Source organism: Stigmatopora argus, chromosome 7 (assembly GCF_051989625.1).
Source record: "Stigmatopora argus isolate UIUO_Sarg chromosome 7, RoL_Sarg_1.0, whole genome shotgun sequence".
In the NCBI taxonomy this organism is placed as follows: Eukaryota; Metazoa; Chordata; class Actinopteri; order Syngnathiformes; family Syngnathidae; genus Stigmatopora; species Stigmatopora argus.
The window spans coordinates 12,314,837-12,332,989 of NC_135393.1; the positions used below are offsets into that span (position 1 = coordinate 12,314,837).

The 18,153-nt window shown below is 37.8% G+C and overlaps 1 protein-coding gene across 7 annotated transcripts in view; it reads right to left on the reverse strand.

Annotated features, from left to right (window-relative positions):
* ctnna2 (catenin (cadherin-associated protein), alpha 2) overlaps window positions 1–18,153 on the reverse strand; it is a 133,015-nt gene that overhangs the window by 109,064 nt on the left and 5,798 nt on the right. For 6 of the 7 annotated variants that reach the window (XM_077605054.1, XM_077605051.1, XM_077605060.1 and 3 more), the window contains exons 1-2: window positions 5,155–5,510; window positions 1,268–1,374 (exon numbers count right to left, since the gene is read on the reverse strand). In XM_077605054.1, the coding sequence (XP_077461180.1) occupies window positions 1,268–1,369 (102 nt within the window). In that variant the 5' untranslated portion in view covers window positions 1,370–1,374; window positions 5,155–5,510. Of the gene's footprint in view, window positions 1–1,267; window positions 1,375–5,154; window positions 5,511–11,299; window positions 11,478–18,153 lie in introns of those variants that run through there. The other variant, XM_077605052.1, reaches the window with a different exon arrangement.

An 18,153-nucleotide genomic window follows, 5' to 3' on the forward strand; every position in this document is an offset into this window, starting at 1 on the left:
TCTTGCAATACCTCAGCATACTTCATATTGTGTAAATTTAGCTTGGTGAGCATTGAAATTATTAACTCTACTCTGCTTTCTTTTTACGTGTTTTGTGTGTGATGGCATAGCAAACAAACCATAGGGGTCAAGCAAAGTGTCAAGTCCTTTGTTCCAATCAGTTGAGAACATGTCTGACGCAGCATTTTGGAGATGCTTTGAAATGAAAAATAGGAGTGGCATTGGAAGCATCATGACATGGACAGACTGCTTGTTTGCCATCCACAACACTGCTTTTATTTCATCTAACCAGAATGAATAAGCCAACTGCTGCAAAAGAAACATTAACAGTGCTGCATTCATATCTGAAAACATGCAGTTTATTTACTGAAAAGGATGACTGTTCTACTTGTTGTACGAGTACATTAACCTCCTTATTCTCGGATCACACTTTTACTGTGAAGCATAATCAAACAATTTATTCACTTAAGCAGTTCGAAGAAAAGCCTTTTGATGATGGTGGACTCTCACCTTAAATGGGCCATATATTGTGCAAATAGCTTATATAATATAGTTGTGTATATTATAATTATAACAGTAGTGAAGGGTAGAAACACTATTGAGTGTTGTCCAGGATTTAATGCATAGCTTTTAAATTTTCTATATCAATTGTCTGAGATTAATCTTTGTTGAAAGGCTATATTTAGGTGAATAGACAACAATTAATACATCCACTTTATAGACCGTGACCGGACGTTTGGTTGCCGGACTTTTGGTCGCCGGACTTTTGGTCGCCGGACGTTTGGTCGCCGGACGTTTGGTCGCCGGGACCCAAACAACCGGCGACCAAAAGTCCGGCGACAAAACAAGGTAAAACAACACGGTCTACGCATCAATAAAAGTCAACAATGGCCCTGAGCAGTTTCACTGAGCGGACGTGTGAGTGTATAAGAGTTTGTATGTACATGAGTTGTCCCCTTAGGAAGGGACGTCAGTCAGGGTCTTAACAAGTTCTCCAACAAAACACAATAAAAGTACGGGAAGTTTGGAGCTTTTCTTTAGCCTAATAATTAATAGGGCATTAAATAAGACTAAATAATAATTTGCAGTTTGTATTTAGTCGATAGGAGCAACAATTTTAAATGGTAATAATCAATAACCTTCCGGGCGACCAAACGTCCGGCACCCAAACGGCCGAGTACCTTATAGACAATGAGTGTTAAAGATACTGTTTTGAAAATATGTTCATTTGAGTGTGAAATTTGCATGAACCGTTTTCAGGAATTACCTGTGTAACAAGGGGCTCCAGAAGTCTCTCCACAGTCAGTGTGCGGATTTCAAGACTCTTTGGGTCCCATTTCAACAAGATTGGGGAAGTGGCAGTCGTCATGGTCTCTGTTGAAGTCAAAAGTAGAAGGAAGAGTAATGAAATGTCAGCACCATACTTCTGTGATTGGTTCTTTCAGCTTAAGTTTTTTTTTGTGTGTTAGCTCCACGTCTAACATCCATTCTGAAATCCACACTTAAACCACAGAAGATCAGACTTAAAGCTCATTGCCAGACCCCCGAGCACATTACCATCGAACCCCCACCGCCAAAAGATTAGTACATAGTCCTTATTTAGAAATAAATATGCATTATTATATAATTAAATGATTGAATCTGAGTAAATAAATGAATGAATCACAAGGAGAAAAAGTGCATGAACAGGAGGTAATCATAAGGAAGTAAAATGTGGTTTTCAGTTGTGTTTTTTTAAATGGCAAAGTGAGGGGTTACATTTTTAATGGCTTGTGGGAATGCATTCCAGAGGGTAGGGGTGGCAACATAGAAGGCCTGGTCTCCCCAGGTTTTGTATTTTGTCTCGAGGGAGGGGACAGTAAGTTGGCAGGGAAGGGTTGGAGTAGAAGTGTGGTAGTACAGGAATTCAGTCAGGTAAGGAGGGGCAAAACTGAGAAGGGATTTGTGGGTCAAGAGAAGAAGTTTAAAGTGAATTGGCTAGATGATGAACCTGTGGCGATATGAAGAACAGAACATTAATGGTTCAAAGTAGGAAGGCAGCAGTTTTAGTTTTAGTTTAGTGGAGCTTGTCGAGTATGTTTGATGGTAACCCATTGGGAAAACTTAAATACTTGAATGATTTATCATCTGTGATTAGCCTTTGCCCTAATCCGAAAAATCAAAAACTGTTATGTTTGGGGTTAGGGATTTTGTTCTTGTATTTTTGTTGTTGTTAATGTTAGGTTTGAAGTCTTATGAAAACTCTTTTTGTTTTCTTTAGTAATATTGCCATTTTACTAATAGAACCTTGTTGTCATTTTAGATTCATGTTTCGGCCTTCTTTGCTCCAGTACTTACATTTTAATGGTGCCATTGGCAACCTTATAATATTTTGTGTACTGTATTTTTCATTGAAAAACTAATTAGCAAACTTTTTTTCCATTTTTTTGTTGTTCTATGACTACAGTATGAATTATTATTATACAGAATCTTTAGAAAGTTTCACCAGTTTTATTTTTCAGTTGTTTGTAAAGTTACATTTCTCTGATATTAGTTTGGCATAGTTGACTGATTTTCACATAGTTGACAGAACATATCTATATTTATGCCCATCACATTCTGCCATGTCTCCAGACCCACTCCACCCTCTGTACAGCCACAAGCATATGGATTAAGTTTACTGTCATGGGCGTATTAACAAATGGGGTTAATACATGATAAGCATTTTCTGGGCAAAGAAACAAGGTCAATGAACACGAAAAGAGGGTTTAATATTTTTCACATTCCAATGTTAAATTTACATTTGCACTAACAGAGAATATAAATGTATTAATATAATATTAACCAGGTTGTTTACATTTATTTAAATAAGCCATAATTAACTAGTCCAAATATGTGCTCTATAGTGTATTTTGATCTCACCCGATGAAAAACGGATATACATCGAAAACTATTTCCCCTCCCTGATTTTTATCAATCATGATTATGTAACAAACATTTGACCAATGCTTCTTTTTGTTCCACTACCCTGACATGATGTGCCTTCGAAATGTTATTTAGACAAAAGCGGCTACAGTATGTTGGGGAGGCTCTGGTGTCATAATTTTATTGCAGTCTATAATTCTATCCTAAATACAGTTGGTCCCAAATGACATGGACATAATGTTTTACTACATAGGTAATTAAATATTTTCATAACTTAACTGTAGCATAAAATACACACTAAATTAATCTTTGCCATTGCAGACTGAACAGTCCGGAAGAAGAAAATTACAAAACATTGTCCACCGGAGTCGCTAGGAATGTGAGCATGTCCCTCTGGCAAACATAAACCCAAACTCTAAATACAGTCTCTCAAAGGCCCCTGGGATTTCATATCTCCGGTTACAGGAAGAGAATCCACACTGGGTCAAAACTGTACAGAGCTGAAGAGGGGGGGCAATCTGATATTAGGAATGTATTATTCTTCAAAATATTTAAAGGCACATGAGATAGTGACAACATCAGCCTTATGATTTCATCTGGTCTCATATTTTCAGTTTGGCATCTGCATGGATAGATTAGTTTTATTTACCAAAAAATGGCAAAATAAACAAGAACACAGAACTGCTGGAAAAAAAAAAACATGGTAAATGTAACAATGATTGTGATCAAAGGCACACTAACAGATTTTCCATACCAATTAAATTATGGAATCCTGTCAAAGAGTATTCAAAAGTAAATGAGCAAGACACACAGATCCATAACTATTGAAATCGTACAAAACAACTCACAAAAGTACAGGAGGAGCCAGCAGAGGATGTATGCCTCAAACAAAATATATAGACAAGTTCTTATTGGTTTTATCAAGGAATACAATGTTGAAAACTGGTCATGAATCCTCAAAACATGACATTATATCATACAATGGGGGTGCTCATTACGTCGATAGCCAATGTACTATTGCTAGAACATCTGTGAGTAAGACTTGATTCTGTCTGTTGGTTTCCTTTGGCCCTGAACAATGTATCGTTTGTACCGCAACATCATAATGTGCCAAGCTCAATAGTCAAACTTTTTTGAAAACTCACATCTGACTCTTCAACAATCTTAAGATCCTAAGTGTGGTGCTGACAGCCTACCTAACATAACCGACCTGTCACAGCTGCTTGTTAACAGTGTGCCATGGCACAGTGGAGGGGAAACACTGAATTAACCTACCATGTAGGAGAAAATTATAGTATGTGGACAGAGTGCATATTAGCATGAGGCGAACATGCAAGGCCCAGTTTGAATTCTCACCTCACAACTGTGAGCGGCACATTGTAAATATCTGTCGTAAATGTTAACCAGTCATCCTCAATGCTGACCATATCGATGGAGTCATTCCTTTGTGACCAACTGCAAACTATTTGGCTCAGTTTTTGCCAATTGCTTTTTAAAACAACTTCATCATTGCCTGTTTCAGAGAACTTTTTTAATGGCATCAAGTTAATCAACCACTATTGACAGACTTACCTAACTGAGAATTTGGTGCATTTTCATCATATTGAAGGCATTACGAGTGATTTATTCCAGGAAAAATAAATTAAAATTGACATAAATTGATCTTTTATCTGAAAATAACTGATGGGTGTAAATCATTTAATCTACAATGCATACGAATTTTAAAGGAACCATGTAGTGCATGCTTATCCTTGTTTTTTTAAAAAAAAATCTTGATTAAATTGTTGTTGTGCAATTAGAAATATATATGCAAACGTGCAAAGGGCGTTTGACATTTGGAAGCTGGATAGTGATTTTATGAGCAGAGAGGTAGCTGCTTAGCGTACCCAGGAAAGTCGCTAGCAAACTAGCCTGCATCTGCCCGAGTGTGTCGTTGCTAAAAGGCGAAAGAGTGGTTCAGCACCGGGCTCCCTGGATAGCAGCACCTCCAGTGACGGTAGCAGTGGACGACACTGATTTTGCAGGTTAAAATGAATAACCCGTCTTAGAAATGCAACAACACGGACGCATAGTAAAAACAAGCCTTTTTTGGTACGTGTTTCAGGATACTGATTCGCTTTGCAAACTAGCCGGGGTACAGCGAAGAATGAAGTCGGGCGGACCTCGCCTCAGCTAGTGTTAGCAACCAGCGACGGTGCTAGCAAAGGCAACTGCCACATGACAAATGGCCGGCTCAAACTCATAACCCACCTTTAACCTAGAAAGATGGCAAATTTGCAGGTCCACAAAGTGTGTAAAAACGCCTTGCTGGTTATTCCCAAATCAAATCCTCCTGTATGAACAGTGAAAAGAGCCTCAAATCCGGACGCTCTCCTCAATGATGTGGTGCTGAATCTGTGCTTTTCGCTTCTTTTGTCGCGATCTCTGAAAGATAAGAAAATGTCCGTTCTTCTCAAAGTTCCCAGCGAATTTGAAATAAAGAGGGGTCCCAGACCTCCAGCTACGACAAGGGAGTAGGCAGGTGAGCCAGATGATGCACTAGTAACGGGAAAGCTTGCACTATCGTGGGACTGTGTGTCGCATCTGACGCTTGTCAAATCAGAAGCGGTAGCGTCGTTTGTGCATGCGCAGTCCAATAGCTGAGGAAGCGCCCTAAAAGAAGCACATTGTATGGAATGTATTCAACCATCCCAATGCTTGGGGGGTTCATTGCAGTTTCAGCCCACCTAATTATACAAATTCATTCATTCATTTTCAACACCGCTTGTCCTTGTTGTACAAATTTCAAATTGAAATAATGTTTTTTTGCATGCCTAAACCATATACATTGCAAAAAGGCCGCAGTTATTTACAATATTCTTGAAATCAAACTGTAAATTACATATAGTTTTGTAACATATTTGCAAAGGTGCTTACTTTGTCTAAATACTTAGTTTGAATTCCCTGTTTCTGCAAAAGAAAAAGAAGATATTTTCCTTGCATGGTCAGTTAAACTTGAGAACAATTACTGAGCCTGGAATCAGGAAATCACAGTGAAGTAATGGCTCCTCAGGAAATTGGATTATATTGCTCTCCTGCCAATGGAGCTGAATTAACGCGTGATGGTATGCCGTAGCGGCAGATGAATTTGATGAGTGTCGCATTACCACAGTCACTGTGGTAATATTCACAATTGTTCAATGGATAGTGCAATTATACTGCATGTGTCTAATGTATGTATTAAACTTTTGAGAAAGGTTACCATGAAGTTGAAGACACAGGGCCCTATTTTCTTATGTCTTTCAAATGAGTTCTGTTCACATTATTAGATTTTTCTTGTACAGCAATAGACACAAAACACAAAAAAAGGATTGGTATATAAAAATAAATTGAAAACTCTCATTGAAAACATATGCAGTAACAAGGTTATGTATAGGACAAAGTGAATTTGAAATTTCAAAAATAGCATTCATCATTTTCATGTTGCCCCATGTTGTTGTGTATTAAAGTTTCACAATGAAGTGCTTTTATTCTGGAAGTGGTTTATTGATCTTATGAACACACCTTATTACATACATCAGTGGTTCTTGTTGATCCACTCACATAGAGATTGATTTTTGAGGAGTAAAGCCATGTTGTGATGAGCAATTATTCACTTGAATGGTGACTATTTAGCTGACCATTGCAGATGGAAGCAACATTATTGTTCCCTTTCACAGCTCAGCCACAAGGGGGTAGAACAGCTTTAGGAAATCAGGTTCGTGGTGTGTATATAGTACACCTGTTTTCTACAGATGCCATTCACAAAAAAAGGTAAACCTAATCTGTAAAATGTAATTACTCATCTTGTATAAAATAAAATCAAGGTCTTTATTATTAGTTTTATTATTCTTCCTATGAAGGCAGTTAATGTTTTTCCATATAGTTTTCAGCTACATGAGGGTGGAAAGGGGGAATTTAAAAGACAATAGAATATTACAGGACATTTACATCATCTGGATAATCCACAGCGCTCAGTATGGATAAAAGGAATTATGGTATATAACATTCTGTCTGTCTTGTTGTGATATGTATCAAACAGGATACTAATGACTCTCAATGACAGGAGCAAGTAGCCCACAGAGGTTGAGATCTTATGTAAATTAGTGCATGATAGGTTTTATTTGTCAATGTCGATCATTGCGGATGTGTACTAATATTGGGAGTTTTGGGACATTTTGTGCATTCTTGTCTCTTTTCCTGTATGGCCATTGAACATAAAGTCTCGTTCAAAGTGTGAGACAACACACAAACTTTCCACAGTCAAATTTCCAAATCGTTCTAATGGACTTTTAGTCTTTGTTGTCTGTTAAAAAAAAGTACTGTACACAACAATACAGCATGTAGTCTTATATGTTTCCTAGAAAAATGGCGGTTATCGTTCACCGATACGCTCATTTGCTATCCTTGTTTGAGAACTACAAATTCACTAAAATCAATCCGTGCTTGTTTGCCCCTCCCCTCCAAAAATGATTTTGAGATCCATCCCAAACCACAAGACCAAATCAACTTCCCATGTATCTTGTACATGTCAAAAGTAAGGCTGTCTTACCAGGCTACACTAATAGTCCCTGTCAATGTTCCTAAGGCATATTTTAAGGCTTTTATCATAAAAAATAGACTGTGTATGGAACTGAACATTTGCCATTAAGGGTGTCTTCAATGTGGAATGCAAGTGGCATGTGATTTGCATCCAAGGCGGAGAGCTCAGCTATTCACTCAAAGTAGTACTCTCAATATGATTATGCACAGGCAGGTCTAACATTTTATGCAATCTAAACTGAATGTCAAGCCTTTTTTGCTCTCATTTGCAATCAGGTCGGATCATGTCATGCAAATTTGCCAGAAGGTAAGATTCTTCAGTACATAAGAAAATGTGTCAAACATATTCAGTATTTGCTGAGTTACAACGCAATAATACAATCATTCAATCAATCAGATAATGCATTAAAATGTAATCCAGCTACCGGTAATTACAAATCATGATGTGTGCATTTATTTTTTATTAAAAAAAATGTGATAATAATGATTTTCAGTAATGAATAGAGATAACAGATCAAATACATGGTGAGGTGATGCAATAGAGCAACTAAGAGTTTCCTGTGATCCAGCAAGTAATTTAGCATCGATTTGCCATTTGACCCAGCTGCAGTAATTGGTACTAATGGAGGGTCCTCGCTGGGTTACAAAAAGAAGAGAGGAAATGGATAGAGTTTGGATCCCCTTTCATCATTGAAAGACATAATGAGTAAAGGGAATTCACTGGTATGATGGTCTAGTGGAGATGACTATGTTTTCAGCTTTTTCACTTAAATGAGAAGGCAATATTTTCTACTAAGGAACAGAAATGCCTCTTAATGAGGCATGAGTGCACAATGTGTGTTGTTTTAATCCATCTGGCTATTGTCTTGGAGATGTATGTCACCAATTAGTTTGCACTACCTACATGAGTCTGTGAATTGTATTTTTATAGACAGCACAAGTATGCGAGGACGTAAAAATTGGTACATCATGATTTTTTAGTAATCCCAAATCTGGCCATTTGGCAGACGGCTTTGAGGTAGACCTGCATAGTGAGATTGTATTCTTGAACATATGCATGGCAGATTGACAATTTGGCAGTAGAAAGCCAGTCTAAAAAGACTGGGCCATTTGGAGGCTCATGTAATTTCCTGCGTAGGTGGTGTAAACCTTTTTGATGAATTGCATCAGGACAGATTGTGAGCTCTGTGAACCTGTGTGTATCCATAAATTATAATATAGGGCATTAAAATTATTTCCCACATGCATGTGAAAAATTGGAGTGATAATAGATTCTTATATTTAATTGGTGAGTGGAATTGGCAAATCCGCCATTGTGCATGGTAAATGGATGGACTTTTGTATTTTTATAGCGCTTTTGCACTTTCATTGTTAAGTTATGTGGTGATTTCATGCCGAGTTTTATATTATACTAAATATGGAAATTCAATATAATGGGTGACATGAGATGTACAAAAAAGAATGCATATTGATAATTGTAAGAATTTAAAAGGATAAAATACTGTACCGTTGAGCTGTAGACTTAGACAGACACTAAGAAAATTGTTGATTTCCCTTCAGAATGTCTTAAGTTTGGATGGTTCAAGGATGTGTGATTGTGTTAACAAAGAGAACAGACTAAACGCATTAGCATCAACACAAGCAAGAGCCAAGTGTGCTTTTGACAGATGGCACAGACACACATACAGTATGTTAAAACTGACAGAAAAAAACTGTTTTCCCCCTTTTTTAAAGCATTATTGCGTGTAATATTATATATACATTTTTTTTCCACCCAATCCAACAATTTATTAATTGTAATTTGAATTTACAGGACCTTTACTGTTTGCACTGTGATATTGGCCATGAGCAGAAAGTAAAATTAAATATTAAGACAAACAGCGTACACATTCACAAGAGTATCTCTCCAAGAAGAGACTAAACAGGACGAGCATGGAATCCATTTCATGGGCAGGCCAAACTGAACAAGCTTCATACCAACCACAAATCATATAAGCAGAATCAGCCTTTCATTTAACCTTAAACAACATAAACCCCAACTGAATATAAATGACATAATTATCCCTGAACTTCATTGGTCCTCATGGCATCAGCATTTTTATGCAACCTTCACTGAAGAATGCAATGTGATATTAAAAATGCATGATCTCTCTCAGATGTGCTATACATACCTGCCATACAACATACATGAAAAATCTCTCATACGTGTGGTGCTGAAATAAAATTAATTAAACAATAAACATAGCAATAAACTACTTTGTCTAAAAAAAAAATGGTTCTGGCTGGTCTCTGCTGGCATTATTTCAGAAAAGGGAAAAAAATGTACAAACAGTTTATATCCAGCAAAGTGGAAATGAAAATGGCGTAGAACTGAAGTGGAAAGATAGCTGTAAATGATGTGTTGCGGGGTAACCAAAAGAATTACCCTCATGAATTCTCTGCTGGGGTATTTTTAGATAGCCCAACTGAGTAATGATAATGGACTAATTGGGTTTAGTGTTTTAATGTGGCCTCAGAAATGATTGGAGCGTCCCTTGTTAATGAGCGTTGCCATCAGTGTTTATGACTAAATGAGAATAATGAGCCATCTATGGAGGCAAATGGCTGTCATAATCTCAAACACCCCATCAGGACTAAAGATGCGGCTGTCCCTTATTGGGGAAGCTAAACTAAACAAAACAGTGAGGACAGAGCATAGGAGGTGATCTTAATATGGTTATGTAAAAGGCACATTATGAAAAGTCTCACACAATGTCCCATCAGGCTTCTTTATCAGATCATTTCAATGTCATTTGTTAAGTAGTCTACATTCTCGGTCAATGTTAACAAAATGATTTCGGGCTTCTATTGAATGGAAAGTTAATACATTCTGGTTTGTTATACATATCCACTGATTCTTGTGTTTTGGGGCACATGTCAATTACACAAACAGGCAGGAGCCCACAAAGAAACGTTTAAAAAATAAGTCTGACGGCCAAATAACGGGACTGAGAACAACACCAATAAATTTGAGGTGTGGTGTTAAACATAAAACCAGCATACAAGATGCAAATCATGTAAAATCTATACTCATTTAATACACTGCAAAGGCATGATATTTCATCTCCAAATTGAGAAACCTTATTCACTGAGCTGCCCTCTAAAATATATATTAAACATAAAATATATTAAATTGGGTCAGTGGTTTACAATGTTTAGACATACGTATGCATGATCCGTCATGCATACATAGCCCTGAGAAAGTTGAGATTTAGGTAAATATAAAATAAAACTATTTTTGGAGGTTGACAGGACTTGCAGTTTTCTAATTAAATAGGTCCTGTTTACAGCGTTGCATGTGTTTTGGTGCAGTAAATTATTAGACATCTGGCATAGTGTGATTCACAGCCCGCAGAACAAACACTACATCAATATGAGATCAGCGAATATATATCAAGGGAAGGCAAAGAAGGGCAGAGACACAAGATGAAGTGCTCTCACTTCCAGGCGCTTTGATAAAACCTTACAGGCAGTAAAAGACCCAAAGGAGGAACTCAACACCATCAGGCAGTTTGAATGTTTAAATCCACATCAAAGGAGAAGTGATATTTCTCTTGTTGTGAAATTAACTTAGTAATAGCTAATCCTAAACGTTTCTGGGCACACTGTGCTATTATCTAATGAGTTTTGCTACTCAATTTAGTTTTCATAGATTTAAATATAAAATAAAAGATTTAAAAAAAAATTGGGAGGGAAGGTACAGATCTGACTGCCCTGCAATCTAATAATTAATACTATACATAACTAAAATAGGTGCTAAAGTGTGTCAGCAATATGAAACAATAATTTACTTAACTGGTACTCAGTAGCCGCCTTGTGGTGTAGAGGTTCACTCGCCTGACTTCAGTGCAGGCAAGCTCGATTCCCACAGGTGGCGGTATGATTGTGGTTGTCGTTTGTCTCTCTGCCTGACGACCAGTCTAAGGTGTAGTCTGCCTTTTAAACTGGGTTAGGCTCCAGGAACCTCTGTAACCCTTTGAGGGTGCACAGTATGGAAGACAAATGACTATTGGGGGGAATTAGTCTTTCCATCTCTGTACAAGAAATCACATCATTCTACTGTTGTCATATCCGGCGTTGACTTGCCATCAGTGTGTCATTTAGAGTTTTCATTTCCTTTCCAGCCTTTTGCGTCTAACCTGCATATGCCACTGAAAGGTCAGCAGCAGCAGCTTTTATCCTCAGCATTGCCACTAATTGCTGATCAGGATCACTCTTGTGAACACAGCCCAAACAAACCATGGTTTACACCATGAGAATTGGTGCACTGTGTCTGCAAGGTAGTCTCTCATTAGCGATGACAACATTTGCAACCCAGATAGGGCTGAAAATAAAACAAGCATTTCATGAACACATCCTCTAAATGGCATTCAATCAACCAGGTTGCTTGGAAAATTCAAGAATATATACTGGACACTATGTGGGCCAGTGGGTTGAGCTGTTAGCGCAGTGGTCTAGCAATTTTGAGATACAGGTTTCAATTCCAGGTTCAGACCTTCGCGTGTGGAGTTTTTTACAAGTTCTCTCTGGGTATTCTGGTTTCCTCCCACATCCCAAAAACATGCAGGGTAGGCTGGTTGAACACTCTAAACTGCCCCTAGGTATGAGTGTGAATGGTTGTGGTGGTCTCCTTGTGCCCTGTAATTGGCTGGCTACCAATTGAGTAATGTCGGTGTCAATGATTATGTATTCATAACCTGGAATTGGCTGGAAATTAAATACAATATGATGAATATAATACCCACCTTGAAACAAATATCACAAATTCAGTTCCTCGGTGAACGTAAGGCATTAAAATCACACTGATAGAGAATAGCGGTAGATGGAATTTCTAAATTACTGAGTTCTTGAAAAAAGAAAATTGTCTTTGAAGAGAGCATAAATTTTAAGATTGCACAGACTCCAGCAATTCCATGTTCACCATCATTGTCTCATTACCTCGCCTTGTTCGCCTTCATTCTTTTTCTTGACACGTCCATCTTCCTTTCATGCCCTCTCCCATCTTGCTCACATCCCGACCCGTCACCACCAATACAATGAAGCAGGCTCGCACTTTTGGAGGCTGGTCACTCGCTGTCATTAAGTCTTCTGTGAGCTCAGGGTGCTATTGTATGGCTCCACATTTTCCAAGTGCGGAAAGGCTTGGCGGCTTTTTAACACAGTCGAGAAACAGCTATTGCAATTCTGGATAGTGATTGTGATGATTGGAATAGCTGGCTGGAGTCTACTTTGCTTTGAATGCAGCCAGAATTTCTAACATATTTTTCTTCTGTGATGACAAGGGTCATGTGTAGCAGCGTATGCATAGTAATTGTTATAGTCTGTTTAACTTGAGATGTTAATTTAGTTCAAAAGAACAAACAGAGGCCTATTTGGAGAAGATTAAGCCAAATATATTCATTCATTCATCTTCCATACCAGCCATCCTCGAAAGGGTTGCTGGACCGTAAATAATGTCAAAGAAAACTGATGATATGCATGGTAAAAGTATTGCATAAATATGTGTCATTAGATAAGATTTTGATTTAACTACTGTTAAGCTTGAAAGATATTTTGACTAACATTATTTTATCAGTTACAGTAAATATTGCATTACAAGACAAGGGGGAGTAATGTGTTGTTTCTCTCAATCCAAAGGATTTAAAAGTGGGTAAAATGCTCAGTGTGTATATTTCCTTTTTTTAGGTCTCTGTTACATGGGTTAATGATTAATGTAAGAGTAATGTTCTGTCATTATGTGGAAAGGACAGCAAAACACTAACCTGTGTGTTATTGTACACTGCATTTGCTTTTGTCTGACTGTTTCTTTGCATCAATGTAAACATCTGTATACAACCCTTCATCAACATCACAAAATAAATACTGCAAATGTGTACAATATGGTCAACAGGTACTTCTGTTTCTACCCAATGGGGCAAACACATTACACTCGGTGATGGATGGTATGACACATCTTTGGGAGCACTGTAATAATAATAACATTAGCCTTTGGCTTTGACATTTTGGTTTTCTGCTTTATAGATGTGCAAGTGATATTATTAATATGTTCTACAATGGGCAATACACACCAAATAATTCCATTTTCCAAGCACAGCGATATACACGCTGTGAAAAAGAATACTTCTCTGGGAGTTTAACCAAAACTGTGCATTGTTGTCTTTGCAATTAACAGAAGTCACTTCTTGTATTAGAATATACGTCATAAAACATGTAAATAAATTACATTTAAAATTTCTAAATGTGTTTTTCAAATGTTTTTTTCATTCTTTTCTTCATGGGCTTACTTAACCAGATGTTAGCTAGGTATTCCTCACTGAACACATACTGTATGATGATCAAAGCTTATAGTTGGGCTTCTTCAGTGGTTGCCGTGGCCCAACAAAAAACTCAAATGTCAGAAGAATGCAGTGAGACCTCGGATAAAATGATAATGACATTTTTCTTTCTTTAAGAGTCTGCTATACTATGGGTCTCTGCCACTGAATTGATAAAAGATTATTTTTTGGGGAGTTGAGCAGTATTTCACTAAAGTGAGGCAGTGAAATGAGGGTGACAAGCACCAGCAGTACTTAGAGGTTGTTTGAGCGTGACTATAATTTGTGCCAAGTTTGTCTTCACAGATGGCATGCCACTCAATGTGGGGCTGTAAATGGTTGAATATTAAACTCACCTACATGGTAACCGGTGGCTGAATCATTCTTTGCACTGCATGATGCTTTTAAGAAAATACCACATTTTATACTTGAAAGATCTTGTGAAAATAACAAACATTAATTTCAACAAAGGAGAACAAACCCATGGTGATTTCATAAGCCTTGTGATTTTCCTCCAAACAAAAACAATTCTTATTCTGGCAAACTAAATAGCAGAGCAGTGCAGCTAATTGGCTTCATTTGTTCTTAATACATGAAGCATTACAAAATACTGATGTTTCTGTTTCATTTAATCTGTAAGAGCAATTTTTCGGTCCAAATGCTCTGTGTTTTTGTTTCCCCCTTTTCATCAACATGCACGGATTACAATTAAATGCGCCTCATCCCACAGCACAACCGAGATAACCAATGTGAAAGCTTTTGCCATTCAGAAAAGTATGTTAAGAAGAAAACAAAATGTGGTATCTGTAGTTTGATTAGATTAGCTCTTATCACAAAAATATGAAAACAGAGCCTAGCCATAAGAGAAACAGCGGTACGAATCATCAATATAAGAAGTCACAGTATTTTTCCAATTTTTGAAACAAGTCTACAATACATTACTCTCCTGTCACCAAAATATTGTATTGCTTTTTTGTATTCCAAGATTATAATATAAGATATGATGTTTACCACATATAAGAGAATTCTGCTCAGTCGGAAGTTGGTGGTCTTCACAAAAAAAACGGTTTGAAAAACGTCAACTCACTTAACCCTGATTTTTTAACACTTCAGACTACTGACAGATATATAAACAACACTGATCTCTTATCTGGTACAATGTGGAGTCCACTCCTAACACTATGTCGTGTGCTCTGAATGTTGAGTCAAGTATGTAAAAGAGATTAACCTCTTGGCTGTCCCTCGCCTTTGCATGTGGGAACATTTCTTGCTTTGCAGCGTTAGCTCTCTTGCTTCAGCAGGCAAGATCATTAAACCAAAAAGAGTGAAATGGCTGCCTGCCACTCCACCATCCAGGGATGTCTGCGTTTGGCATGAACTGTCACTGAATGGAGGTTGCTATTTACAAAGCCTGCTGCCATTTCAACCTCCCCTGCTGATGACTTCAAATTCCATCCTTTTCTAATCCAAACCGTTTTTTAATTAGCTGATTGCATTGTGCTAAAGCCTTTCCTTTAAATCAGTTTTATTCTAACGCAGCTCTGTGTTCTTCACGGATTTATGTAAAACATGATCTGGGTGTTTGTTGAATATAAGCGGGTTTATCAACATAATAGCCAGTGTTATCTGAATAAAGGAACACAATACTGACTGACTGGTGACACTCATCAACATGACTGCAAACGTTCATTTCATCCTTGGTTATAAGTTGTGGTGAATTAATTGACAATACTTTGGTCCTATCAGATTAATACATTACAATTGTAATGACCTATTTACAAAAACATCTGCTCATTTCAAAACTGCAAAATCAAGGTGGACTTTTGCAAAGTACTGCATGCTGTATGTTTACATTTTGATTTTTTTTCCCAGCACTTTGTCATTTTAGAGTCACTTTTTCTCATCACTTTTCGCTATAGACAACTCAAGGCTGTTTCATATTGTCAACACAAATTGTGCTCGGCAGGCAGATTCACAGTTACACTTTGCTCTAATTAGTAGCAGGGGTTCGTTTTAGTTGAAGGACACAGTATGATCAAGAACATAGTCATAAAGTCTTGACGGACATATCACCACAGGGGGTGATGTTCATTATGATGTCTTTCTGCGTGACATCTTCATAAATGTAATAACAGAAATCATGACAGTAAGTCATGCAAGAAGAAGAATTATAGCATGCTGATAACCTAAGTCTAAGATGACAGGAACATGTCATTCGTTATATTGTATGCGGGATTGTACGAGGGATGAGGGGGCCTGAGGGTTAAGACAAAGAGACGTGGTGGGGCGTTCAATGCTTGTCTAGTTTTAGATTTTACCTTAGCAACTGAAAAAAATGGTCAAAACAATCATTCTTGTCCTTGACATGGAGTAGGTAAAAATAAAGGCATTGTTGATATACTTGTCTATCTTATATTTTTGTTAAAGCAGGTTATGTGAGTATAGATGAAAAAGAAGAGCCAGGTGCTTTTTTTCTCTTATGAATATGAGATGGAAGCTTTTTATGCCCCCAAAACATAAATCTTCCTGGAATATCAATCAATTCCTGCCCATCACTTATTTAAACTTCACCTGCAGCATCAGGAGCGGCATAGAAAGACAATGCACTGCACTTTCTGCAAAATACAAGGTTAGTGCTACAGAGTAGGCCTCTCATAATTAAGATCGGCAAATCTCCAGAGGGCTCAAAATTATTGAAAAATTAGAATAGCTTCAAGGTAACAGCCAGAAAAATTGGCTTACTCAAAAACAGTGGCGGTCCGTGCATTTTCTCGTAGCGCCTTCAACGGGTAAAATCCACTTCCTAGCAGCATTTAATGATAAAATACAAATACTGGAGCTTTTCAGACATTACAATCGAGGGGGTGATTTTCCCAGGAAAAGACAGCGATGAACGTCAATGGCGTACCGGCAAACATTGCCCGAAAATGGGGTAAAATCCAGCTGAAAACAGCATTTATTGATTAAATACAAATACTACTGGAGCTTTTTAGACATCAGAACCGGGCCCGGAGTATCATTTCCCCGGGAAAAAGACAGCGATGAACGTCGATACGTCCATATACGTCCATACGCGAAACGGCAAAAATTGCACTAATATGGGGTAAAATCCACTTCCTAGCAGCATTTAGTGATTAAATACAAACACTGGAGCTTTTCAGATATCAGAAGTTGGCCCACAATTGAAATATTATTTAGGAATACTATAGCCATATTTTACTCACCAAAAATCATGTACACAACTGTACAAACTGTACACAATATCCATCCTTTCTTTCTTCCGTCTTTTCTATCGCCATCGAAGCTAATGCTGAAAGTCGAGCCTGTCCTGTCATATTTCTGGCATAGTCCGTCTTGAAAATGGCTTTAACACAACAATATATTTGCTTGTGCAGCACTCTCCAAATACAGTTTGGTAGCTCTGGCTAATCACTAGCCTCATAGTTGGTGAAAGCGATGACGTATCCCTACGCCTGCGACCAGGCAATGACGTATCCATATGCCTGCGACAATGCATTGTGGTGTTGCCAACTCGAAATCTGATTGGTTAAAGCAACAGTCTTATCGACGCTTGTTTAAAGCGGCTGAGCCCGCAGAACTGGTTGTGAAGGCCTTGAGGCAGATTTCTGACCCTGGCAACAAATAATGGCTGAAATGTGATTGGTTAAATGCTTCAATATGAAAACACACAAGAAAAGCAATGAAAGGAAGCTAACAGACAATTTGGAATTATTTAATAAGTATTGATGGACAAATTATAATATATGATTCAGATATTTCTTAGGCCAGCAGAGAAGGCCTTGAAGGCCCTCACGGCCCGCCACTGCTCAAACGTATGGGGCACAGAATTAGTGTAACAGAAACGGCATCTCTAAGAATGTAGTCTTTGTCAAGGTAAAAGTTAAAACAAAAGTCGTACTACTATAAAGGGCCCGTGTACACGGTGACGCTCTGACCCAATAAATATAAAGTGACCCATACCATTCTGCGTGCACGCAACAACGCTTTCAATTCGAACGACGCCGAAATCGCAGGTGGAAAAAGATTTAGTGGTCATGCCATGCCACATTTTCAAAAAGGTTGAGTGCGTCATAAAATAGTTTACTGCCTGAAATATTTCATGGTGATTTATTTACATCGCAAGTGGTAAACATATGTTGTGGAAATGTGAATTGGTCCAGTGCGCTAAGGTGTGAAAGAACAGCATTTTCATCAGAACATTTATTATTCAAGAACAACACTGGGGACTTCAGAGTTTATTGTTTTTAGTGACGCTATATTGTTCCTCCTCTGGGTGCATCTAATTATCCAAAGTGCTATTTCATTTGAATTTCTG